Source organism: Aspergillus homomorphus, assembly GCF_003184865.1.
Source record: "Aspergillus homomorphus CBS 101889 unplaced genomic scaffold BO97scaffold_49, whole genome shotgun sequence".
Taxonomy (NCBI): domain Eukaryota; kingdom Fungi; phylum Ascomycota; class Eurotiomycetes; order Eurotiales; family Aspergillaceae; genus Aspergillus; species Aspergillus homomorphus.
The window spans coordinates 1-21,735 of record NW_020291935.1 but is presented as its reverse complement, the minus strand read 5'-3'; the positions used below and the strand labels follow the sequence as shown (position 1 = coordinate 21,735).

General features: G+C 49.1%; 11 protein-coding genes across 11 annotated transcripts; 6 read left to right on the top strand and 5 right to left on the bottom strand.

The window, feature by feature from the left end:
* Positions 1-8: 8 nt before the first annotated feature.
* On the bottom strand, positions 9-1,055 carry BO97DRAFT_408365 (60S ribosomal protein uL23). Its single transcript, XM_025695842.1, has 4 exons — positions 983-1,055; positions 640-701; positions 290-576; positions 9-228 (listed from the first exon to the last, which is right to left on the bottom strand). The coding sequence occupies exons 1-4, from the start codon at positions 1,008-1,010 to the stop codon at positions 141-143; spliced, it is 465 nt and encodes a 154-aa protein (XP_025547537.1). The 5' UTR covers positions 1,011-1,055; the 3' UTR covers positions 9-140.
* A 304-nt stretch (positions 1,056-1,359) lies between these two features.
* Positions 1,360-2,533, top strand: BO97DRAFT_206257 (25S rRNA (adenine2142-N1)-methyltransferase). The gene has a single exon (XM_025690553.1). The coding sequence runs from the start codon at positions 1,442-1,444 to the stop codon at positions 2,303-2,305; it is 864 nt and encodes a 287-aa protein (XP_025547536.1). The 5' UTR covers positions 1,360-1,441; the 3' UTR covers positions 2,306-2,533.
* On the bottom strand, positions 2,376-5,029 carry BO97DRAFT_460756 (putative transporter; the record flags this gene model as incomplete). The annotated part of the gene is made up of 6 exons (XM_025699351.1): positions 4,403-5,029; positions 3,400-4,340; positions 3,222-3,350; positions 3,072-3,169; positions 2,828-2,994; positions 2,376-2,754 (listed from the first exon to the last, which is right to left on the bottom strand). Exons 1-6 carry the CDS (start codon positions 4,579-4,581, stop codon positions 2,376-2,378), a joined length of 1,893 nt encoding a protein of 630 aa, XP_025547535.1. The 5' UTR covers positions 4,582-5,029.
* A 931-nt stretch (positions 5,030-5,960) lies between these two features.
* Positions 5,961-7,770, top strand: BO97DRAFT_398226 (translation termination factor eRF1; the record flags this gene model as incomplete). The annotated part of the gene is made up of 4 exons (XM_025694179.1): positions 5,961-6,254; positions 6,316-6,365; positions 6,427-7,555; positions 7,634-7,770. Exons 1-4 carry the CDS (start codon positions 6,134-6,136, stop codon positions 7,768-7,770), a joined length of 1,437 nt encoding a protein of 478 aa, XP_025547534.1. The 5' UTR covers positions 5,961-6,133.
* Positions 7,771-7,892: 122 nt separating this feature from the next.
* Positions 7,893-9,289, bottom strand: BO97DRAFT_460752 (prephenate dehydratase PHA2; the record flags this gene model as incomplete). Its single annotated transcript, XM_025699350.1, has 2 exons — positions 7,893-9,171; positions 9,233-9,289. The coding sequence occupies 2 exons, from the start codon at positions 9,287-9,289 to the stop codon at positions 8,278-8,280; spliced, it is 951 nt and encodes a 316-aa protein (XP_025547533.1). The 3' UTR covers positions 7,893-8,277.
* Positions 9,290-9,500: 211 nt separating this feature from the next.
* On the top strand, positions 9,501-10,650 carry BO97DRAFT_354162 (uncharacterized protein; the record flags this gene model as incomplete). The annotated part of the gene is made up of 2 exons (XM_025692083.1): positions 9,501-10,203; positions 10,268-10,650. 2 exons carry the CDS (start codon positions 9,501-9,503, stop codon positions 10,648-10,650), a joined length of 1,086 nt encoding a protein of 361 aa, XP_025547532.1.
* A 1,264-nt stretch (positions 10,651-11,914) lies between these two features.
* On the top strand, positions 11,915-13,602 carry BO97DRAFT_398216 (centromere/microtubule-binding protein Cbf5). The gene is made up of 5 exons (XM_025694178.1): positions 11,915-12,107; positions 12,188-12,366; positions 12,417-12,514; positions 12,893-12,935; positions 12,988-13,602. Exons 1-5 carry the CDS (start codon positions 12,073-12,075, stop codon positions 13,401-13,403), a joined length of 771 nt encoding a protein of 256 aa, XP_025547531.1. The 5' UTR covers positions 11,915-12,072; the 3' UTR covers positions 13,404-13,602.
* Positions 13,603-13,837: 235 nt separating this feature from the next.
* Positions 13,838-15,865, top strand: cbf5 (pseudouridine synthase CBF5). The gene is made up of 5 exons (XM_025694177.1): positions 13,838-14,048; positions 14,114-14,270; positions 14,332-14,963; positions 15,017-15,243; positions 15,300-15,865. The coding sequence occupies exons 1-5, from the start codon at positions 13,937-13,939 to the stop codon at positions 15,615-15,617; spliced, it is 1,446 nt and encodes a 481-aa protein (XP_025547530.1). The 5' UTR covers positions 13,838-13,936; the 3' UTR covers positions 15,618-15,865.
* A 248-nt stretch (positions 15,866-16,113) lies between these two features.
* BO97DRAFT_437655 (FYV10 family protein) lies at positions 16,114-17,512 on the top strand (the record flags this gene model as incomplete). Its single annotated transcript, XM_025697866.1, has 4 exons — positions 16,114-16,167; positions 16,228-16,767; positions 16,835-17,029; positions 17,081-17,512. The coding sequence occupies 4 exons, from the start codon at positions 16,114-16,116 to the stop codon at positions 17,510-17,512; spliced, it is 1,221 nt and encodes a 406-aa protein (XP_025547529.1).
* Positions 17,513-17,548: 36 nt separating this feature from the next.
* On the bottom strand, positions 17,549-19,284 carry BO97DRAFT_408358 (25S rRNA (uracil2634-N3)-methyltransferase). The gene is made up of 2 exons (XM_025695841.1): positions 18,934-19,284; positions 17,549-18,605 (listed from the first exon to the last, which is right to left on the bottom strand). Exons 1-2 carry the CDS (start codon positions 19,196-19,198, stop codon positions 17,623-17,625), a joined length of 1,248 nt encoding a protein of 415 aa, XP_025547528.1. The 5' UTR covers positions 19,199-19,284; the 3' UTR covers positions 17,549-17,622.
* A 738-nt stretch (positions 19,285-20,022) lies between these two features.
* On the bottom strand, positions 20,023-21,735 carry gmtA (GDP-mannose transporter). Its single transcript, XM_025690552.1, has 4 exons — positions 21,268-21,735; positions 21,086-21,173; positions 20,645-21,016; positions 20,023-20,584 (listed from the first exon to the last, which is right to left on the bottom strand). The coding sequence occupies exons 1-4, from the start codon at positions 21,508-21,510 to the stop codon at positions 20,142-20,144; spliced, it is 1,146 nt and encodes a 381-aa protein (XP_025547527.1). The 5' UTR covers positions 21,511-21,735; the 3' UTR covers positions 20,023-20,141.

Below are 21,735 nucleotides of genomic sequence, written 5' to 3'. Positions count from 1 at the left end.
CTATATCATGAAATCGGGTAATTCTTTTCATTTTTTGATCATTCCGCCCTCATTGAAGCACTAGCAGTAATTGTATATTTGATATTGAGGAACCACCGCGCAGAACAAAAAGAAACTCCATACTGTCCCGAGAAACCCCTCTAGACGATGGCCAACTTGGTGGCGGCAATGTCCAGAGCGTCGACGTCGGGAGTCAGACGGGCGTAAGCCTTCTTCGAGCCGTCGGGTCTATAGGAGTGTTAGATTCACCACCGCTCATCGCTGCGGGTGGAATGGCCAGTCCACGTACCTGACAAGAGTGTTGACCTTGACGGTATCGACGTCGTACAACTGCTTAAGAGCAAGCTTGATCTGACGCTTATTGGCCTTGACGTCCACGATGAACACAAGGGTGTTGTTCTCCTCGATCTTCTTCATCGCGCTCTCCGTGTTAAGGGGGAAGAGAACGACCTTGTGGGCATCGAGACGAGGGGCGTGAGGAATCGACTTGCGAGGGTACTTGGGCGACCGGGAAAGCTGAAGGGTCTTGGGGCGGTGGAAGGTGGTCGAGGTGCGGACCTTGCGGGCCTTGTGCGCCTGGAAATCATGGAACGTTCAGTATCAACCAGCACGTTGGTGACTCGGGGTCGTAGAACATACGCCTGCACCCTTCAGAACTGCCTTGGCAGCAGCACCAGCCTTGCCGCTGGGCTTGGTCTTGCCTATACAATCCCAGATGTCAGTCCTTTGGTTCCATAAGAGAAAATTGTTCATCGCAACGCCTGGCCCACAAAGCAAAGCCATATCAAGTCATCTGAGTGCCACAGCAATACAAAACTCGTTTCCGCAATATCCTTCTTGTTCGATCATGCTGAAATGAGGATTGCGTCGATTTCTATGACTGCCACCTGAATATTCCACTCGATGCTCGCCAACTCGGGATCCGCGAAAAGAAAATCTGCCAAATCGAACGTTGCGATGAAAGCGCACCAGATTGACCTACCTTGCTTGTTTTCCACCTTAGGGGCCATGGCTGTCGTCCGGCGCTGTCGTGGTGATTGTCGCAGTGTCGAGAGTCGAATTATTTGGAAGGTATTCGCTTAGCGAAAACCCTACGGATACTGTGTGGGTCACCTGACCTTCCCGCTCTCCAGGCTGCTCGGATATCTTGGCGGCCACTGAAACAGGCTAGACTTAACTAATCCATCCGTCGGCTCGACAGTGGCGAGGTGACCTGAGTAAGCGTCACGGCTACTAGTTAACGAACTAACTAACTTTAGTTAGCTAAGCCGGAGTTAATGGCTTCATATCACGTGTGGTGCAAATGACCCATTTAGTCCGACCGTCGGGGCCAGTCGAATTCTACTAAATATGTGTCGGTGTTGTTCTAAGTAGGCGTCGCACACGCCTTCCAGTTTTCTACTGTAAAATCTGGGGCCAAGTCACGACGCACCCAGCGAGAATGGTCATCCCCAAAAGACAACGGCCTAAAAGGCCGACTCTTCTTTCCCGTACCCGTCCACCAACAGTCAAGCCAAGCCACGCAAGCCTGTCGGCGAAAGCGACTCGAAACCTCATTCGCTCACATCATCGATTACTCAAAGCACGAGCGCAAGCCCTGCAAACCGAGGATGCAGATTTGGTGACCAAGATAGATGCTCAGATTCAAGAAAATGGTGGTCTAGAAAGTTACCAAATCGCGAGCAAATTGGGTCAGTCATCGCTTCGTGGCGGTGACTCCAGCAAACTTCTAGTTAACTGGATATTTCCTCGACTACAGCCGCTAAAGAGCAAATCATGCAGATTCCGTGTGCTCGAGATCGGGGCTCTCAGCACACAGAACGCTTGTTCCATGAACAAATCGCTTGAGGTCACCAGGATTGATCTCAATTCACAAGAGGCAGGGATCTTGAAGCAAGATTTTATGGAAAGGCCTCTCCCAGAAAACGAGGACGAACAATTTCATATTATCAGTCTTTCCCTAGTTCTCAATTACGTGCCAGACGCCGTCGTCAGAGGTGAAATGTTGAAGCGCTGTACATCTTTTCTTACAAAAACACCACCCTCCGGACTATGTCAACCTGCGTGCCCTTGCCTGTTTCTCGTTCTGCCAGCGGCCTGCGTCAATAACTCTCGCTACCTCACGGAAGCCCGGCTGCAAGAAATCATGTCAAGTATGGGTTTTGTTCTATCAAACAGCAAGAAAACACATAAACTTATCTATCAGCTTTGGGATTATACTGGGGCTTGCGAACCCAAATCTTTCACCAAAGATACCCTGAACCCCGGCAAGGTCAGGAATAATTTCGCTATTATCGTCAAATGACGCATGTGTTGCATATGGTAGCAACGATGAAAAGGTGGAGCATTCTGCTCTCGAACCCTGAAGTCGACCTTCACATCGCAGAAATGGTTTCTTGCGGCATGAAAGACCAAGTGGTTCCGATGAGCGCTAGTATTGAAGACGTGACCAGCAAAATCCAGTCCAGCAGTCTTTCCCACGGCGTAATCTCTTTGCCAAAGATCTTCAGGTGGAATGCAAGCGGCAGAATAACGCATATCGTGAAGCACAAAGCCGAGCCCATTAGCGCCATGATTCTGTCGAATGACGGAAAGAGAACTGCCATGAAAACAATAAGGACAATGATCGTTGTACGTATCGCCGCCTTTGAAGCTTCGCGGGATATAGATCTCATTGCTCCATGCCCTGTTGATCTTTCAGAACGTGGACCAAGTCCACAAAGAACCTCGATGGTAGCCACGAGAGGGCGGCAACTGCGCCGCTTCGGTCAGCAAAGGTTCTTTTGAGGGGCGCGAGAAGAGCAGGCCAGAAATACTTAAAACTTACTTCAAGGGAACTTTCGTGATTGGTATAGTTGCGATGAAAGTAATCATGCAAATAGATAATGCCCGTGGGTACTCCGTTGTCAACAAAATATTGGCAGTAATCTCATCTCGGACTGTATCACCGAACATAAGCCAGCCCACAATGGCCATCGCGCAATCGAGGGAATACTGTTGCGAAGTACCGTCGTTAGAGCCAGTAGAAGGGATTCCTCTGTTTTCTCCCTTTTCAATCGCAGGTAACTTACAGTGAAGGAATACGTCACCAAGAGACTCTTGTTGTACTTCTGGGGATGCCTCATATCCCGGTATATGTTTGGAAACACACCGTGGCCGCCCCACGGTGCTATGACACGTTAGTTAGACCGATGGACTTTTTTGTCCAACCTCAAACTTACACATTATAAGTCCAAAACTGAGGGGAAGCGTTCCCCAATTATCTGGCAACAGGGAGGTTCGGGCTGGTTGAAGCAGCGAGCCCGGCGGTGTTGTTTTCAGTAACCCATCGATACATATGATAAGAACAACTACGCTAAAGATTAGTATCACAGTAGCCTCTCAAGACAGCATACGTACTAGATGTGCAAGACAGAATGCCAAGGATACTCGTCACACTGAGGAGTCGCAAAGGTAGAAAATTTAGCGGAATAAGCATGAGCCCACATATGACTTTCCAGTGAAGAAGACTGAGACCCGGTATTAAAGCTTGCAGGCTGTCTGCAAAGAGCACAACGAGGGCGACACAAGCTCCGAGGAGTTCCAGGCAGAACAATAGACTTGTCACTAAGCGCGCATGATGCCCAAAACTGATATACGCTAGGTCAGCGTATGTGACGAGACTTCGGTCAACGTCCAGACACTTTGCAAGGATTTTTGCTGTATATGCTGTTGTGAATGCCGCGAAGAGCAGGAACGTCAGGCCGATAAGCCACCCCGCTTGTTTCATGGCTAATGGTAGGCTAAGTAGACCGATCCCGATCAAGACGTTTACGGAATTGAAAATAGTCTGTGGTACGGTAGATTGTCCAACAACCACACATTCGCGTGTACCATCATCGTGTTGAACTTGCTTGACGAGTAATGACTCCCCTTCGGGATCCATTGTCGTATCGCTGCGGTTTTTTTGCTCCCTATGAAGTTGCACCGCATTCCTCCGCGCTGCTTCACTGACTCGGGACGAGATAGTACCGTAGGAAGTCCCAAGTAGGGGCTCACATCTATCTGCACCCGGGATCGGATATCCTGAATGGACTTGGGCAGTGGTACCGCGAGTTTCTATACCCCCATCAGAGCTCAGTAGAGGCTGTGTAACATCCGCCTCTTGTTCGCGCTGATCATGCAACCTAGGGGAATCATTTCTTGGAGTAAGCCAGTCTTCCTCTGCATCAACTGCCACGAAGGAAGGGCGACGAGGAAGAACTTCTGGGAAACCTGCGGCTCGCTGCCACGATCGTGCGAAGTTGTCAATGCTATTAACACCGCCGGCCTGCCGAAAGCGCGCGGAGAAGGAGGCTGATCTGAATTACTCAATCAGATACTGCCGTTGACCGCCATTGCAAGGGGAAACCACTTGGTTTACCTTGACCTTGGTACGTAATCACTATCTCCCGAGAAGCTGCTGCCGAAACTGTGAGCCTGTGTATGGACAAGCACATCGGCCTCAGACGATGGCGTTGAGATTGGCCTGCCATGTGATGTGGGCCGATGGCGGCTTGGACCTTCGAACCCATCATCTATAGGCAAGGTTGATGGAGGCATCAGGTGTTTCTGGATGCGCCCGACTTGGCTTCTCGTGCTGGGTCTCGAGGTGGGATCAGTACGCTGCAGCGAAAATTGCTTGGCGGCGGCTGTGAAAAAGGCGCAATAGATGAGTGTCTGTGTTAGGGGTCGAGAAGAGGAACGAATGGTAACTATTTTAGGTACCAGCAGGAGGATGCGAAGGAGCAGAGGCAGGAGGAAAGCAGCGCTGAGGTCCTCGAATGTGGCACTCACGGACGTCCCAAGCTTGTTTGGGTGGAGTGACTTAGTTAAGTTCGGGCAACTAATTATCAATATGATGACGAGGAAGGTGGGAGACCATTCTAAGAGTCTTTCTCGCCGGCCGTGACCCCTTTTTATGTGAACAGAGGCTGGGAACTCATATCAAAGAACCGGGACCGGGGTCTGATAAGCATCAGACCAGAACATGACGCCCAAGCCAGGAGATACGGAATCAAATGAATGAGAATATGCAAAGATTGGAGGGAGCGTTTCCGAGGCTTGGGTGATGGGAAGTGGAGGATGATCGGGCCGGACACGGACTATCATGATGATGATAACAGCAAATTGGTAAGCGACAGCACTGTTATTATATTACCTTGGTATATTAAAGGGACAGCTTCGATCTTTTACTACTGCCTAGACCTGCAGAATCTACAAGGGATCCAAAGGACGAGAAGGTCGAAGTCTTGATTCGCTTTCACACTGCAGGCAGTGTATTTATTGTTTTGGGCCGGGGAGGAGCCTTCATTTTCTTTGAAAACCCCGTCGAGTACCCGGTAGGAGGCAAATCCCATGGAGTCGGATCTGGCACGATTCATTTGATCATTCAGGCACGCCGACTTCTTTGATTTGGACGGAGGGTTTTGCCCCGATGCATGCAGGTGGTCCAGTACTTGTGTAGATACTGTAAGTACTGTATGTACTGTATGTACTGTACATACATTCTGTGCATCAATCTACTAGACTGTACAGTACAAGGTACCCCGTACCCCACTCCATGTCGGAAACTGTTACGGTTCAGCACCACCGCTCTGTGAGACCGAAAGAAGTCTGTCTACTTCCCTTGACCTGCACATCCCCAGATCTAGAAGCATAGATGATCCAATTTTCGATTGATCTTATTTTTGCAAACGGTTGACCCTCGCTTCGGAGGTTGGTTGAAACAAGATAATGACCGTATGGGTTGGGCCTGGCTGTGGGTAGGTTGTGGGAAAGACGCTTATGTCATCGTCAACAGGCGACTGCCGACCCATTCCAATCCCATTCCCGCCCCCTCCACGGTGCCTGATGAAATTTGCTTAACACCCCGCTGGAATTGGACGGTACAACGACCAGCTTAAGGTACGCATGCGCTTCTGACCTCTCTCCGCTCACGTCTCCAATCTCTATCAGCCGTCGGTCCCCGGGCGGTTTGCCTTCTCCTTTCTCTCTTTCTGTTTCACGCCTGTCTCCCTTGTCTTGCGATAAAATTAGCTGATAGCAGAACCAGCGAAATCCGCCAGCTTTGCCTTACACTTCTTTTCGTTGTAGTACTGTCGCCTCGCCCAACATGAGTGCGGCTCAGCCGAACGAAGCGGAGAAGAATATTGAGATATGGAAGGTCAAGAAGCTTATCAAGCGTCTTGAGATGGCCCGAGGAAACGGAACCTCGATGATCTCTCTCATTATCCGTACGTCTTCGGTTCCAGGTATTTGACTCTGGTCTTATTATTAACCCCAAGTCCCGCACAGCGCCAAAGGATCAAATTTCTAGAGCTGCGAAGATGTTGGCTGAAGAATTTGTAAGAGAAGAATAATACAATGGGCCTGATGTGGGCGGTGCTAATCCAATAAAACTTGCAGGGCACTGCATCCAACATCAAGTCCCGCGTTAATCGGCTCTCCGTGCTTTCCGCTATTACGTCTACTCAGCAGCGTCTCAAGCTGTACAATAAGGTTCCCCCCAATGGCTTGGTTGTTTACTGCGGTGAAATCATCACGTCTGAGGGCAAAGAGCGGAAGATCAACATTGATTTCGAACCTTTCAAACCGATCAATACATCGCTCTACCTCTGTGACAACAAATTTCACACTGAAGCGCTCAGCGAGCTTTTGGAGTCGGATCAGAAATTCGGTTTCATTGTCATGGATGGAAATGGCGCGCTTTTCGGTACACTCAGCGGAAATACTCGCGAAATTCTCCAGAAGCTGAGTGTTGATTTGCCCAAAAAGCACGGCCGTGGTGGTCAGTCGGCCCTGCGTTTCGCTCGTCTTCGCGAGGAGAAGCGTCATAACTACGTGCGCAAGATTGCTGAATTGGCTGTTCAAAATTACATTACCAACGACAAGGTTAATGTTGCTGGTTTGATTTTGGCTGGTTCCGCTGACTTCAAAAACGACTTGAATCAGTCTGATATGTTCGACCAGCGGTTGCAAGCCAAGGTCATCAAGGTTGTGGACGTGTCCTACGGTGGTGAGAACGGTTTCAATCAGGCTATTGAACTTGCCGCAGAGACTCTGAGTAACGTTAAGTTCGTTCAAGAGAAGAAGCTCATTGGAAAGTACTTCGAGGAGATCAGTCAGGACACCGGCAAGGTCTGTTACGGTATCGATGACACCCTCAAAGCACTGGAACTCGGCGCGGCAGAGACTCTTATTGTTTATGAGAACCTCGATGTCACTCGATGGGTCCTCAAAAGCGCTAGCGGCTCCGACGTCATTGTTCATACCTCCAAGGCTCAGGAATCCAATCGCGAAATGTTTATTGACAAGGAAACCGGCACCGAGATGGAAGTCAGTGAGCAAACCTCGTTTCTCGAGTGGCTTGCGGAAAACTACAAGGACTTCGGCGCGACTCTTGAGTTTGTCTCTGATAAGTCCACCGAGGGAAACCAGTTTGTGAAAGGTTTTGGCGGAATCGGCGCCATGCTCCGATACAAGGTCAACTTTGAACAACTTGCTGACTTTGAAGATGAGGATGAATTCTACGACGGTATGTTCCCTACGCTTGTCAATACATTCACATCCTAATGTTTCACCATTACAGATTGACGGTTTAGCAGCCTCGCAGAGAGCGAGGATGAACGCCCAGAAGCTCTCAGACCTGATCTTCTGACGGCTCGCCCCGTGACACGTGAAGGCGGCTCCCACGGCAATCCCATGGCTTTATTAGCATTAGCCATGACTTCGCCTGTGCAAGTAATTTGAAGTTGCCCACAGGTATGTTGTTTCGTCACGTCTGGAAAATAAGTTACCGCTAACGCTTCGCTTCCCTTTTTAGCAGGGCCATCCAAGCTCCGCATTAAAATAGCCGATGTTATGCGGACAGTTTCGGATGCCACCAAATCTGATCATTCAAGAATATTGATTGGATTGTCCTATTGACGGTGGCAATGCTCACCGATAGCTGTCGAGCTTATAACTGATGGGCTTGTGCTTTTAGACTGTTGTGTTTTATGTATTGGAGTTGATCTCGTTTTATACTCTGATATTTTCACTTTCTTACATTCTGGTATCTTGTGAATCCTGGCAAGTTCCATAAATTAAGGAAACAAGCTCATAAACTACCTTCCTGGCAAATTTCCTCCGACGGCGTGTAATTGTGATTCAGCTCAACCAGTTCAATTGCATGATAAGGTCTTCAAGGGAGTGAAACCGCTACAGCGATGTTACTGAGTGGGGCTCGCTTTGAAGAGACGAATATCGGCGGCTCACCTAGATTGCTGCATTTTCCGAACCCAATATAAGCTGATCTGCCCATGTTCCCAGGTGTCTGCAGCTCTCAGTGACCTGTTTCAGTCCCTGTAAAATCTCCGAAACTGCGCCTGCGTTTCGACTGGTAGGAGTTAAATGTCCCTCGACCAAGAACACATATTTCCAGGCTCGGGCCTGACTTGGTCGTGAGTTGATACTCGTCAAATTCATGCCATGGGTTTTGAATATCAGAAGAGCATCTGCCAGTGCGCCCGTGCGGTCCTGGTGAACCATAAACGAGATTAAGGTCTTCTTCTTTGCTGTTCCACAAGGCGTCGCATTAGCCTTGATTTGCTCAAATCTTGAAGCAGCGGTGCGATCGGCCGTGATATTCTTCAGGATCAAAAAGCGCGTTGTGTTGTTCGTTTCATCCTCAATATTCTCCGCAAGGATATCGAGACCATGATGTTCTGCGGCGAAGCGACTGGCTATGGCAGCAGTCCGCTCAGTCGCGTCTTTCGAAACGATCTCCGCCCCTTTAGAAGTGGACGAGACATCCTGCCGTTCGACACCCTTGAAATACTTCTCAAGAAAATTGTCGCACTGACCCCACGCCTGGGGATGGGTGTATAGCCTGCGGATGGATTGAAAGTCCTGCTGATCAAGAAGGTCACTTTTGCGAGTCAATAGGCAGTGGTGGATAGCTAGATAATGCTCCCCGCACACTTTCAGATTGCCATAAAGACTATTTGGATCAGCTAGAAGGTCTAGCGTCTGGACGACAGATCCATTAGTAGAATTTTCGCAAGGTATAATGGCGTAATCTGCTCTCTGCTCTTGCACCGCGGCGAACGCGTCTGCAAAAGATAAACGGGGCACAAGCTCGGCAGAAGATCCAAAAGTTTCAACAGCAGCCTGTTCCTGGGCTTTAGTAAAATAGCTTAAGGGCCAGCGGGGGTGGACTAATTTTCCTGACCTGGTGGGAAAAGGAGGCTACAGGGCCCAGGAACGTGACTCGGATAGGCTGCTCCATTGCTCCGAATGCTGTGCCTTGAGTTGTATGATCCGGGACCTTCTGCTAAGAGGCGCTGGGTTTCTGCAATCGCGGCTGACATAACCAGTGAAGCAACTAAGTTGACTAACTTACTCAGTAAGTTAAGTATTTAGTTTGCCTCTTTCCATTGATCGGCAGGTCCTCCGCCTTCTTGGAAACAATTATCACCCAATTACCCTCCGATTTACGCATGTTGGGTCCGAAGTCGCCCTCAACGCGGAGCCTCCTCGTCAGTTCCAGGGAGCAATGGCGGCCCGCAGCGACACGTCGACAGCACTCGTCGTTCAGTGAGCGTCTGTATCAAAAGCTGACCGCGCAACCACTGCCATTTGCATTTGATTATATATATCCTCAGCAATCTTTTCTTCTGGATCGGACCTTCTCCGGTTTCCTTCCGCAGCCAGACGCACCATTGGATGCTCTGCCTTCCATCAACAAGCCATCTTGCCTGCCTCCTGGCCACCATTTGGTTTATTTTCCCCCACAGGTTCCTTTGTCCCAGCTACTGCCGGATGGTACAGACATTCTGCACTACCCAGGATATCCTTTTACCAGACGATTGTGGGCTGGTGGTACCGTTCGTTTTCCAGCCACGCGTGACCTGTTACTCGATGGTCGCCGGGCTGTGTGCATCGAGACCATTCGTGATGTACTCGTGAAAGGTCAAACTGGGGAAGAGAAGGTGACTGTCAGAGTAGAGAGACGAATCGGCACAGTTCAAGAAGGGGAAAATTATGGCAAGATTCGTGATCGAATCTGGAAAGAGGAGGAGGCTGATCCAGGTCATTCCTCTATTATTGAGCACCGAAACTTGGTCTTCATGCGCGAGAAGACGCCGGAGCAGCTTACCGGTGCCAGGGCCAATCATGGACAGGCATCCAGAACCATTAAGTGTACGCCGAGACTTTGATGCGCCATTTCATCATGCATGCTGACAATGTTTCTTGTGGCTTGAAGCCCCTACAGGTTCCCTCTTTCGTCACCAACTGACACCGACTAGAGCTCTGCTTTTCCGTTTCTCGGCGCTCACTTTCAATGCCCACTCGATACACCTCGACCAGATGTATACACGGGAGACAGAGGGTTATAGTGACTTGCTTGTGCATGGGCCATTGACTTTGGTGTTACTTCTCGCAGCTCTCGGGAAACATATCGATGATCTGGGCTCGGTGATCAAAGAAATTACTTACAGAAATATTGCACCTCTATTCGTCGGCGAGCAAATGACTATTTGTGGCAAGCCCAAGGCAGGCAATCACAAGGGGGCCTGGGATGTATGGATTGAGGGTAAAGACGGAGGACTAGCTGTGCGAGGCACGGTTCAATGCGATCTTCTGTGAATGATGCCGCCCTTCACTTGCTCTGAATGTCTTAACATACCTTAGCTTACCGCGATGTCCAACGTATCTAGTCGGACGAAACAGCCCCAGTTAATTCCTTACATACTTCTCGGACGCGAGTTTGGTCCGCAGCAATCGTCGTTGTGGACTGGATGCTAGGGGAGACGAATTCCAGAGGTCAATTACTGGTGCGTAGGTCTCCGTTCGTTTCAGGTGACTATATCTCCACTGGTTTCAATGTGGTTCGGATAGCCTTCGGTCAACTATTTTAGGACCCCGGGCAAGCCGTCTCTGGTAATATTGTCTGTCAACTTTTGATCTCAAAATCTTCGGAGCTTGGGACAGAGCATAGATTGTGATAGCCCTCGCAAATAGCCTGGTATCAAGTGCACTGGCCAGGATATATATACTTTACACCGCCCGATGCATCAGTTTATGATCAAGCTCTCAATATCAGAGATAATACAACGTACCATCATTCCATACATAGCCCGATCTTTTGCCACCATCGACAAAAACACATTGCTCTATCAACACATTGAACATGTTGCACCGCCTTATTTCCTGTCTCTGTTCTGCGCTTGAACCGGGGATCATTTTTCTAGAGAACTACATATAATAATCAAGCAGAATATTCATGTAACAGCCGCGATCATTATTTGCACACCGAAATTTGTGCGGCCATCGTGCCAAACTTCTATCTTCCGAATAGACCCTTTCTGACTTATGAAATGCTCTGATTGGGGTTGGCGCTCTTGAATAGGATAGAAAACTTGCTACATCTACTAGATGTTGCTGAGGGAGATTGAGAAAATCATCGGACATTTCTAACTACGTCGGCCAAGGACTGGTCGTTCGAACTACGAGTAGATAGGTTCAACCAATGGACTGCCCTATTTACTAATTCAGTTGCTGGGCCAAGTGGCGAATTCCATTAAACTATGGCTGACACATATATTCTGAGTGGTACTGATTTTAACTAACTAATGCTGATACCCCTTGGTAAGGTAGTCAATTTGAACTTCGAAGCAGGTACGGAGTGCTAACTTGTACCCAACATACTTTTACTGCAGAGAAGCGGTCCGACACCGCATTGTTACTGTTATGTAATATGTACAGTACAGTATGTAATGCAGAGTCCACACCCCGGTGGATAACAGTGTGCTCGTCTCGTTTACCGGAACGGAATATCAGCCCCCGCGTCCGAGCTAAGGAGTTCCACACGATACTTTTCTTTTTCCATTCTGCAGTTACCTATAAGAACCCCTTCCTTAACCCATATGTGGCCCTTTTCTCTATCCTATCCAGCAACCGACTCAACAGGCCCATTGAGAATCTTCTAATGTGAATGTTCTCAGGAATCGGTTCTATAACATAAGGGTACATTTTCTGCTGTTCGACTCCGGACAGACCTACTGCATAATGGATCAGTTTTGGTCCGCACCTCCTGTCACCAGGTATGTCTTACTGACACATGCGCTATCTCACTCTATGGCGGCTTCTGAATCCGAGCGAGTTGAACTAACATGAAACCAAGGACTCTATCTGCACTTACATTCATCCAGTCTGCTCTAGTATATGCTGGTTTTTTGAATGGTTACTATATCGTCTTTCAACGCCACCTTTTGATCAAGCTTCTACCAGAGGTCTGGAGGTTGGTCACACCATTCATGGTCACACGGCCTAAGCTTTTCCTATTCCTGGATGTCTACTTCAGTATGGTGCCGTCCTGGATCACGCCGAAAGGCGTGCTAACGTGTCCTTAGTGTACACTTATGGCAGCTCTCTGGAAACCGGATCGCCTAGGTTATCCGGTCCCGGCGACTTCTTCGTGTATACAATGTTTGTAGCTCTGATCATCATGGTAAGTCAGAGGCATTTGTCTTCTTACCTCCCATGTGACATGCCGTTGTTATCCTACCCCTACCATCCTTGCCCGATTTCAAAAACCTCGCATATCTGCCCGCCCAGCGCATTCTAGCTGAAGCGGTTCCTGGAAACGAGGAAGATCACCCCTGCATCCGTATAGTACCTACCTCATCGATCCTTTCAGGGCTATATTTGTTGCAGGTATGGTGGGACGACCAGTGAGATAGCTAGCGTGATGTCATGGTTTACGCTGGTGGTTATGGTGCCCTACATCTCTCAATACATACCTTATTTGAATTGCTTACAGGATTACCTCCGCTTCCCCATCTTATGTAGCGTTGCCATTTATCTTCCCTGTACTAACAAGCCCAAGCTCACCGCAGGCTGTTTGCTGGGAAGCGTAACTTTTACCTCTGGTGAGCATGTTGTAGCACTACGCCTGTGTGCCCCTACTAATTATCATTTTAGCTCTGATCTTGGCCTTCATTTATACGTTCTCTCAGGAAAATCGTGGTAGAAAGACGACTTTCTTCGTGGTTCAGATACCCGTTGAATATCTACCTTGGGCAGTACTTGCAGTCACCTTAGTCATGGCTGGATGGCCTGCGGTCCTAAGCGATGGTATGGGTATAGTCGCTGCCCACTTGTATGATTTCCTCACGTGTATATATCCAGCATTTGGAGGTGGTCAAAACTACCTTATGACGCCGGCATTCATCAGGAGATTTTTCTCCGCTTTCACGCCGCGTGCTGGTTACCGAGCTTATGGAACAGCCTTTCAGCCAGTGAACCAGACGGCAACCTCCCACTCTGATGGGTGGACTTCCTCGTTCCAGGGACCATGGAGTCGGAGGGGTCCAGGCAGACGACTCGGGGCTAACTGAGATGAGGGCTCAACACTATTTACGGAGAGAAGGGCTTTCTTTGCCAAGGTGGAGGCGGAGCATAAGAACGAACATGCAGCAATGTACCAGCAGCAGGACTTCATAGTAGTTTCAGACACAAGCAACTTTGCAGGTGGAGTGCAGTAACTGCGACTCGATGTTTCCATAGCCATTGGTTAGGTAACGAGTGATGCCCAACATGGTAATCCAAAAGATATAGGTTCGATTGTACACACCACTTTAGTGGTACCATTTTCTCAGCATCTTACAAGCAATACCAGAGAAAACAGTCTTCAAGGCCGTATCATAGAGAACAACCCAGGTCACGGGACGGTGAGCCGGCAGGTGAAATCTCTGCGCTAACCGCATTTGTCGCTTCTGCTTTTGCCGCACTTCCAAAATTTCCCAGACTTTCTTCCTCGCTAGCGTCCGAGCAAAACCTTAGCTCGGGAAGTGCAATTTTTCCTGCGCCATCTTCTGCACGCGCGCACTCGTTTGGCTATCTCGACACCTTTCAAGCCAGATCGTTCAAAATGGCGGTTGCAGTGGCTAAGGATGAGATGGACTACACGATTAAGCCCGAGGCTAGTGCCTCTAACATCGATACGTCGGAGTGGCCGCTTCTACTGAAGAATTATGACAAGCGTACGTTCACTTCAAGATTATGACTGTTCAGGCCCCTGTAGCTGGTACTGATATTTCCATGTCAGTTCTTGTCAGGACCGGTCACTTCACCCCGATTCCGGCAGGCTGCTCTCCCCTCAAGCGTGACCTGAAGTCGTACATCAACTCCGGTGTCATCAATCTCGACAAGCCCTCGAATCCTTCCAGTCACGAAGTTGTCGCTTGGATGAAGAGGATCTTAAGGTAAATATCTCACATCTCATTATCAATTGAATCCGATGTACTGAGAGTTTTTCTCAAAAAGAGCGGAGAAAACGGGCCACAGCGGAACCCTCGATCCTAAGGTCACTGGTTGCTTAATTGTCTGCATTGACCGTGCCACTCGTCTGGTCAAGTCTCAGCAGGGTGCAGGAAAGGAGTATGTCTGTGTAATTCGTCTTCACGATAAAATCCCCGGCGGCGAGGCCCAGTTCAAGAGGGCACTTGAGACCTTGACTGGTGCTCTTTTTCAGCGCCCCCCTTTGATCTCAGCCGTTAAGCGTCAGCTCCGTATCCGAACAATTCATGAGAGCAAGCTTTATGAGTTCGACAATGACAGACATCTTGGTGTCTTCTGGGTCAGCTGCGAGGCTGGAACATACATCCGAACCCTCTGTGTCCACCTTGGTCTCCTTCTTGGAGTCGGTGCGCATATGCAGGAACTTCGACGTGTGCGCAGTGGTGCCATGGACGAGAACAGTGGCATGGTGACTCTGCACGACGTCTTGGATGCGCAATGGATGTATGACAATCAACGCGATGAGTCTTATCTCCGCAGGGTCATCAGACCTTTGGAGACCCTTCTCACCACATACAAGCGTATTGTTGTCAAAGATAGTGCCGTCAATGCTGTTTGCTATGGTGCTAAGCTCATGATTCCCGGCCTTCTTCGCTTTGGTAAGCTGAGCCCCGATGAAATCATAAAGTGTCAGCTGCTGACATGAGAAAAGAGGCCGGTATCGACGTCAATGAGGAAGTGGTACTCATGACTACCAAGGGTGAGGCGATCGCTATCGGTATTGCTCAGATGTCCACCGTCGAACTGTCCACCTGCGACCACGGTGTTGTTGCGAAGGTCAAGCGGTGCATCATGGAGCGTGACCTCTACCCTCGTAGGTGGGGTCTAGGACCCGTGGCTTTGGAAAAGAAGAAGCTCAAATCTGCTGGGAAGCTGGACGTAAGTTATGTGACTCGATGAAATGCTGACCTGGCTAAATCTGACTCCACATGTAGAAATACGGTCGTACCAACGAGGCTACTCCCGCCAAGTGGAAGAGTGATTACAAAGACTACAGCGCTCCCGAGGAAGCTTCTGCTCAGCCAGCAACTGAGCCCGCCACGAACGACGACCTGGTTCCTACTGAGGTACCATCATCTCCTCAGACAAAGATGGAGGTCGATGAAATCAACGACGATGAGAAGAAACGTAAACGGCATGAGGGTGAGACCGCCGAGGAGCGCGCCGAGCGCAAGCGCAAGAAGAAGGAGAAGAAGGAGAAGAAGGAGCGAAGGAAGTCTAAGTCGAAGGAAGAAAGCGATGACAGTGATTAGATCCCTCCGGCACTTACATGGACCTGGCCCCGGATGCTGCAGTGTTCCGGACGTGACGCTTTTGCCTCCGCTTCTCGCTGGTCACAGAAGTCGTGTTCGGTTCGGAGCATCGCTCAGGCAGGAATCCTGTAACATACTTGTTTCTTTGTACCGGAGTCCTGGGTTTGAAAAGGGAATCAATTATCAAATACATGTTTATTGGTCTTTTATTTGTTCGCAGTTCTTGAAAGGATATAGCATTTTACCAGAAGAATTGACATATTTCAACTTAATGCTGACTGTAACTGTGGGCGGGTATCGTGACTTGGGCGGTGTCTTCGCTCCCTTCACCACTTCCAAGTACCTTATCGTCTGTCTCTCACCTTCCTTGTCTGCAACAACTTCCTTCCCCACAAATTCCAACCCCACCCTCTAGTATTATTGGAAAACACCAGGTTTCATCAACACGACCGGTGTAGTAAAGACCCATCTTCTCTAGGGTGATATCTGGAACGCCATGGCCGCTGAGCTTACATCAACCCGGCTCAATGCGGAGAATCATTTGCTCTTGGTAAGTGACAGCCACCACGACCGGCAACACAGTCTCGGTATTGATGTCTCTCTTTACCAGGACCAACCCCTTCTTCGTTTGCCCCATGAACTTGCACGTCGGAATTTCAAGTCTGTTCAACGTCTCGTTGAACGGGAGAGGGAGCACGTTCTCCCCGCACTCAAAGAGACCGCTAGTGCCTCAATGTCGAATGCCCGAGAACCCGACCATGCCATCGCTACTCTCGATGCCATGATCCTGAGAATGCGAAGCCTGAAGCGCAAAATGGAGATTCTGCAGCAGGAGGAGAAAATGATTCACGAACAGTCCAAAAAGCGCATTCAGCATCTCGAGAGCCTTCATCAGATTCCGAGCTTGGCAGACGTCAAGTATGACCAGTGGTCACGAGTCAGATTGGACAGACTGATAGTCGACCATATGCTGCGTTCTGGCTATTTAGAAAGTGCACAGCAGTTAGCTCACGAGAAAGGGATTGAGGGTCTGGTGGATCTCAACGTGTTCGTGCAGTGTCAACGTATTGCCGAGAGCCTCCGTCGAGGTGAGACAAAGGATGCTCTTCAGTGGTGTGGTGAGAACAAGGCAGCATTGAAGAAAAGCCAGGTTTGTTGATCAATTCCGCGATTACTTGTAGGCTAGTTCAATTTAGAGGGCTAACATCGGATCCTAGTACAATCTAGAATTCGAACTCCGACTGCAGCAGTACATCGAACTGATCAGAAGCGGCGACAAGAAGAAGTTTGTTGATGCGATGATGCATGCTAAAAAGTATCTTGCTCCGTACAAAGAGACACAGTCCACCGAAATCCACCGAGCCGCAGGACTGCTTGCTTTTCCGCGAGATACTAAAGCTGAACCTTATAAAGTGAGTAGCTTATTATCGGCGAACACAGTCAATCCGTTAACAAATGTGAAGTCTATATACTCCCTTGAGAGATGGAATCGCCTTTCTGACCTGTTCATTCGCACTCATCATGAGCTCTTGTCACTATCATCCCGCCCCCTGCTTCATATCGCGCTATCAGCAGGGCTATCGGCTTTAAAGACGCCCTCTTGCCACTCAGCCTACACCTCCCCAAGTTCGAATTCTCTCTCCACCACAACGTCAGTTTGTCCCATCTGCTCCACCGAGCTTAACGAACTTGCTCGTAATATGCCTTATGCTCATCACACCAAGAGCTACGTTGAAAGTGACCCGATCGTTCTGCCGAATGGAAGAATCTACGGCCAGCAGCGGTTGACAGAGATGAGCGAGAAGGTCGGTTGTGTTGCCTCTGGGAAAGTCAAGGACCCTACCACCGGTGAGGTTTTCGATGAAAGTGAAATGAAGAAGGTCTATATCATGTGACGATATCCGTTCTACAAGGTAATTTTTTTGCATTTGACTCTTCACATTTCTGCGTGGTCTTCTTAACTCGATCCTTTCGCATCCGTTCGTGGTGGCTCTTGATTGCGACTTTAGTCACTGTCGCTATCAGAAGCTTCTCTTGACCTCTTTTTTTTGGCGCTCTGATCGGCTTTGGGAGGTAGTGCATCCTTCCCAGGCATAGATTGGTCATCCTGCCTAAGCTCGAATACATACGTTCTTGCATCCCTGTCCTCACCCCGCCACCCCCCTCTGCCTCCATTCTTTCCCTCAACCTCGCCCAGTGTACGTGCGTGCGAATAGTCTTGATAACAAGCCCACGGGAACTTGAAGCTGGTGACCACTTGCAAGCCCGCATGCCGCGCAAGGTCTTTGATATTCCAAAGGGTATAGGGTTCCCCCTCGAAGATTGTCACCAGAATCCGCCCGGGCCCAACTCTATGCTGATCTTCAGCCTGTCCAGTGGCCGTTATTGACCGTATTGGCTTGTCATCATCGGTGACATCGTTAGCATCACCCTGGCTTAACTCTGAGTCAGAATCCTCCCAATCATCCCAGTCAAAATTTTCACTGTCATCGATCGACTTCTGACTGAGCGATAACAATGGAATGCAGGCCTTGAAAAAGGCTACCAAGAGTTCTTGGTTGGCACGAACCTGACGATTCACATCGGTGGAGAGGCCGCCGACATGGGGGAAATTAAAGGAGATGATGTCCCATGGCCCACCTTTCGGAGTTGAGGCAAGGGTGGGAGTTTTGGCTTGTTGCCATGCCGGGCGCCGACGCTCTCGTTTGGGCCAGCCAGTGCGAACATCCTTGCCACCACCTGCAGCGAAGCCCAGTTTCCGGGCATCGACAGAGTACAAAATTTTAGGGAGCTGGGGTCTTTGACCGGGCAGTTGATTTTGTTCTCCTTTTGGGCTTGTGAGGTTGTCGGAGACCCCAAGGATGCTATTGATAATGTGATCTGCCTGGGGATACTTGCTCCGAAGAGTCTCCTTGGAGTCATAGCAAGTAGCCAGGACATTCTTGCAACGATATTGGCGAACCAAGGAGCGGGCAAAAGAGAAGTCGCCTATAGACGTTCAATTAGAAATTCGTAGAACTAGCATATATCATATATGCGAACATTGGGGGAGTTTGGCAATTGCTCATCCGAATATTGTAAAGAACGAGGTGCGAACAGCGCAAGAGCAAGTTGAACGAGTCTTTCCCTGCAAAAGGCCACTTCACTTTACCCGTCTCGACCACATAGGTAAGCAAAGGTGTTGATGCCTAGCTAACTTCAATCTGCAGAAGACTTGGCGACTCTGGCTGTATGCAGGCATGCAGACTTGAACAGAGCACCAGCAGCAGTATAAAAAGAAGAACGAGAAGGGATAACCTCCAATCATTAAACTCACCTTCCCCGACCAGTAGGATACGATCTTTCTTTCCGAATGGTACAATGGGTCGCCGATGCTGGTTTTGCCGTTGCGCTGGTTTTTGCAAGGCGGATGCGCCAGTTGCTATCTTCCGGCCCTTGTCATCATGTTTGGACGCGGTTCTACCGGGGGTCGTCGTCGTTGAGAGTCGAGAAAACGTCTGCATTTTCCGGTGCTTTTTGGGCTGATGGGTCGCCGCCGCACCGGAATCTCCTCGGGGGCGAGCTTTCTTGGATTTGCCCATTCTATGTACTGGAAGCAAATTTTCTCGGATTCGGATCAATGAATGTAAGACCAGACGACAGGTGAAGTGATCCGCTGATTCCTCAGGTTGGGAAGTTGTTGGCAGGGCGTAGATATTTCTTCTATTCCAGTTAATCTCCCCATGAAAATATATGTCCAGTGCGGATGGTATTGTCAGGTATTTAATCGTGTATTCAGAGTTCAGATACGGCCACTTTCGCAAAAAGAATAGGCAAGGGGAAATGTATGTACTGTAATGAATGTATCTTACACCACCATAGTTCTCTCTTGGTCGCTCGCAGACAGATAAGAGAAATAACTATTTCATTTCTCAGGGGGTTCAAGTATGCGGCATTTTCCGATTCAATAGAAGTCGTCCACTATCTAAAATCCCATTAAAAAGTAATATCAAATGTTCATATATACAGGCTCAAGACACAAAAGCGTTGGTACCTCCAGATATCCCTATCTTTTTCAAGGTGACTTCGCAAAGTTAACCGGATGCAAGACAAGGCGCGCTTTCACCACGCCCAATAAGATCTAGAGAGAAAGAAAGAAAAAATATAGGTCTTAGGGCAAACGAAGATACAACACACACTGGTAAACAAACGATACTAGAAAGTTGCACCCTCTGCGCACCCGAAACAACAAAAAAGTCAGATCGCGACCGCGCCGACCAAAGCAGAAGCTCAAGTATTAAAGCCATGATGATGGAGTGACTGGGTCAAAAAGATGACCGCCCGCTAGGCGCAATAAATCAGATGCAACTTAACCATCCGCACCTCTTGAGGAAGGCACGGCTTCCTTTTTTCACCGAGTTGAGAAATTTGTACACGCTACACTGAAAGTGTGACACGAGAAAACCAAGGCTAGCGGTCAGCTTGTTCAATCCATCCTAGTAAAACCCAGCCCATTTCGGCTTCCACTAACAGGTGAAGGCCCGTTCAAGACCGCAAAGAGTCTCTCATGCTCTGGCTGCTAGCGCTGACGGGAGGGTTGGCTGTGGGTAGGACACCCGTTTTTGGCTTGGCATTCTGCTTAATCTTGGCAATAGCATAGACGATACCACTGACAAAGCCCACGACAATGGCCGAAACACTAGGAAAGGTGACTGGTGCATCAAAGAAGATCAACCCGGAGATCGCAATGGGCAGTTTGTTGAGGGCTCCGACCATGGAGTACGTTGTCGAGGACGTCACACGAACGCACCACGCAGAAGTATAGGAGATGAACACAGAAGACAAGCCTGAAAGGATCATAGCGAAGATGATACTGTTACGGTCGACAGGAGGAAAGTTGAGGTTGACGTTCGTGGATGACCAATCCTCCAGCAAGCCGGAAAGCACGATCAAAACAGGAATGGAGAGGAGGTTGTTATAGAACATAGCTAGAGAGGTATGTCAGACAAGATAACAGTGCGACCGTATTTGGATGCAAAAGGACTTACTATCGAAGTCCTTGAAGTTGGTTAGCTTGATCCGTTTGCGCATACCGAGGACATAGGACGAAGTGCAGAGGCAGTTGATTAACATCCATATGTATCCAGCGTTCAGGGTCGAGACCTTGGCAGTCGCATCAGAGCTGCTCTCGACAGCGTGTTTGATGTCGGCCCACGCGGCAATGATGGAGCTCAGAACCATCAAGCCGAAGGAAAATAGGGTGAGCCCAGTGACAGAACCACCGAACCACAAGACCTCACCATAGGCGATAAGGATGATGGTCAAATTCTTGAAGATAGTGTACACTGGAATCGAGAGGAACTGGAGAGCCTTAGAGCCAGTGTAGATCATACCGATCAACAACAAGGTGATTGGGAACCCTGAGCATGGTCGATTTCAGTCAGTCCCTGTTTCCGCGGATGTCGCAAGGCTGCCTTGGGTATACATACACTTCCGGGCCTCGTCCGCACTAAAGTCACGGTATGTGATTAGACCACAGGCCTTGCAAGTTTGAATTGCGACGATACAAACGACGGACTAGAAGAGACGAAAAAATGCAACAGTGGTCAGTGTTACTGTCTGGGCATTGCGCGGAATCAAGTCTCTGCTGCTCAATGCTTCATCGACATACCTGGATACAGAGAAGAAAGAAATTCAGATTGAAGTCTGTGCCAGAGAGAACATATTTGTTCATCACAGTCATCAAGATGGATGAACCACAGTAGGCTAATACTGGCAAGAACGGGTTGTTCTGCATAGAGCTGGACGAGACGCTCCTTGGCTGAGGCGGCGGGGGCGCCTCGAAAGCCTTATTGCTCTGATCCAACTTGTCCATCTCAATTGTATAGTCGTCTGTTCTCTTTCCCTCGGCCATTTTCTTGTTCGATTAAGGTATATTGCCCGAGGCGCGGTTTGACTTTTAGGGAGGGGGAGAATATGCTCGGGTTGGTTTCGGAGCTGGCGGAGCAAGCGACAACCGTGTCGAAAGGAGAGGTTCGAACGACGAAAACGCTAAGGTGACAAGGAAGGCTTACTATCTTGAGGCTCAAGATGCAGGCAAGAGCTAAAGCAAAAGAATTTAGAGGGAAGAGAGAGAGGG

Excerpts from the sequence above, each read along its gene's own strand:
- BO97DRAFT_408365 (XM_025695842.1), bottom strand. The coding sequence starts at position 1,010 with ATGGCCCCTAAGGTGGAAAACAAGCAAG. Across the intron at positions 577-639 it reads CAGTTCTGAAGGGTGCAGGC|GCGCACAAGGCCCGCAAGGT; the intron begins GTATGTTCTACG and ends CATGATTTCCAG. Across the intron at positions 229-289 it reads AAGGTCAACACTCTTGTCAG|ACCCGACGGCTCGAAGAAGG; the intron begins GTACGTGGACTG and ends ACACTCCTATAG.
- BO97DRAFT_206257 (XM_025690553.1), top strand. The coding sequence starts at position 1,442 with ATGGTCATCCCCAAAAGACAACGGCCTAAAAGGCCGACTCTTCTTTCC.
- BO97DRAFT_398216 (XM_025694178.1), top strand. The coding sequence starts at position 12,073 with ATGGATCAGTTTTGGTCCGCACCTCCTGTCACCAG. Across the intron at positions 12,108-12,187 it reads TCCGCACCTCCTGTCACCAG|GACTCTATCTGCACTTACAT; the intron begins GTATGTCTTACT and ends CATGAAACCAAG. Across the intron at positions 12,515-12,892 it reads TTGTAGCTCTGATCATCATG|CTCACCGCAGGCTGTTTGCT; the intron begins GTAAGTCAGAGG and ends AACAAGCCCAAG.
- cbf5 (XM_025694177.1), top strand. The coding sequence starts at position 13,937 with ATGGCGGTTGCAGTGGCTAAGGATGAGATGGACTACACGATTAAGCCC. Across the intron at positions 14,271-14,331 it reads TGGATGAAGAGGATCTTAAG|AGCGGAGAAAACGGGCCACA; the intron begins GTAAATATCTCA and ends TTTCTCAAAAAG. Across the intron at positions 15,244-15,299 it reads AATCTGCTGGGAAGCTGGAC|AAATACGGTCGTACCAACGA; the intron begins GTAAGTTATGTG and ends CTCCACATGTAG.
- BO97DRAFT_408358 (XM_025695841.1), bottom strand. The coding sequence starts at position 19,198 with ATGGGCAAATCCAAGAAAGCTCGCCCCCGAGGAGATTCCGGTGCGGCG. Across the intron at positions 18,606-18,933 it reads TATCCTACTGGTCGGGGAAG|GCGACTTCTCTTTTGCCCGC; the intron begins GTGAGTTTAATG and ends GAACGTCTATAG.
- gmtA (XM_025690552.1), bottom strand. The coding sequence starts at position 21,510 with ATGGCCGAGGGAAAGAGAACAGACGACTATACAATTGAGATGGACAAG. Across the intron at positions 21,174-21,267 it reads TCTTTCTTCTCTGTATCCAG|TCCGTCGTTTGTATCGTCGC; the intron begins GTATGTCGATGA and ends CGTCTCTTCTAG. Across the intron at positions 20,585-20,644 it reads CAACTTCAAGGACTTCGATA|CTATGTTCTATAACAACCTC; the intron begins GTAAGTCCTTTT and ends ATACCTCTCTAG.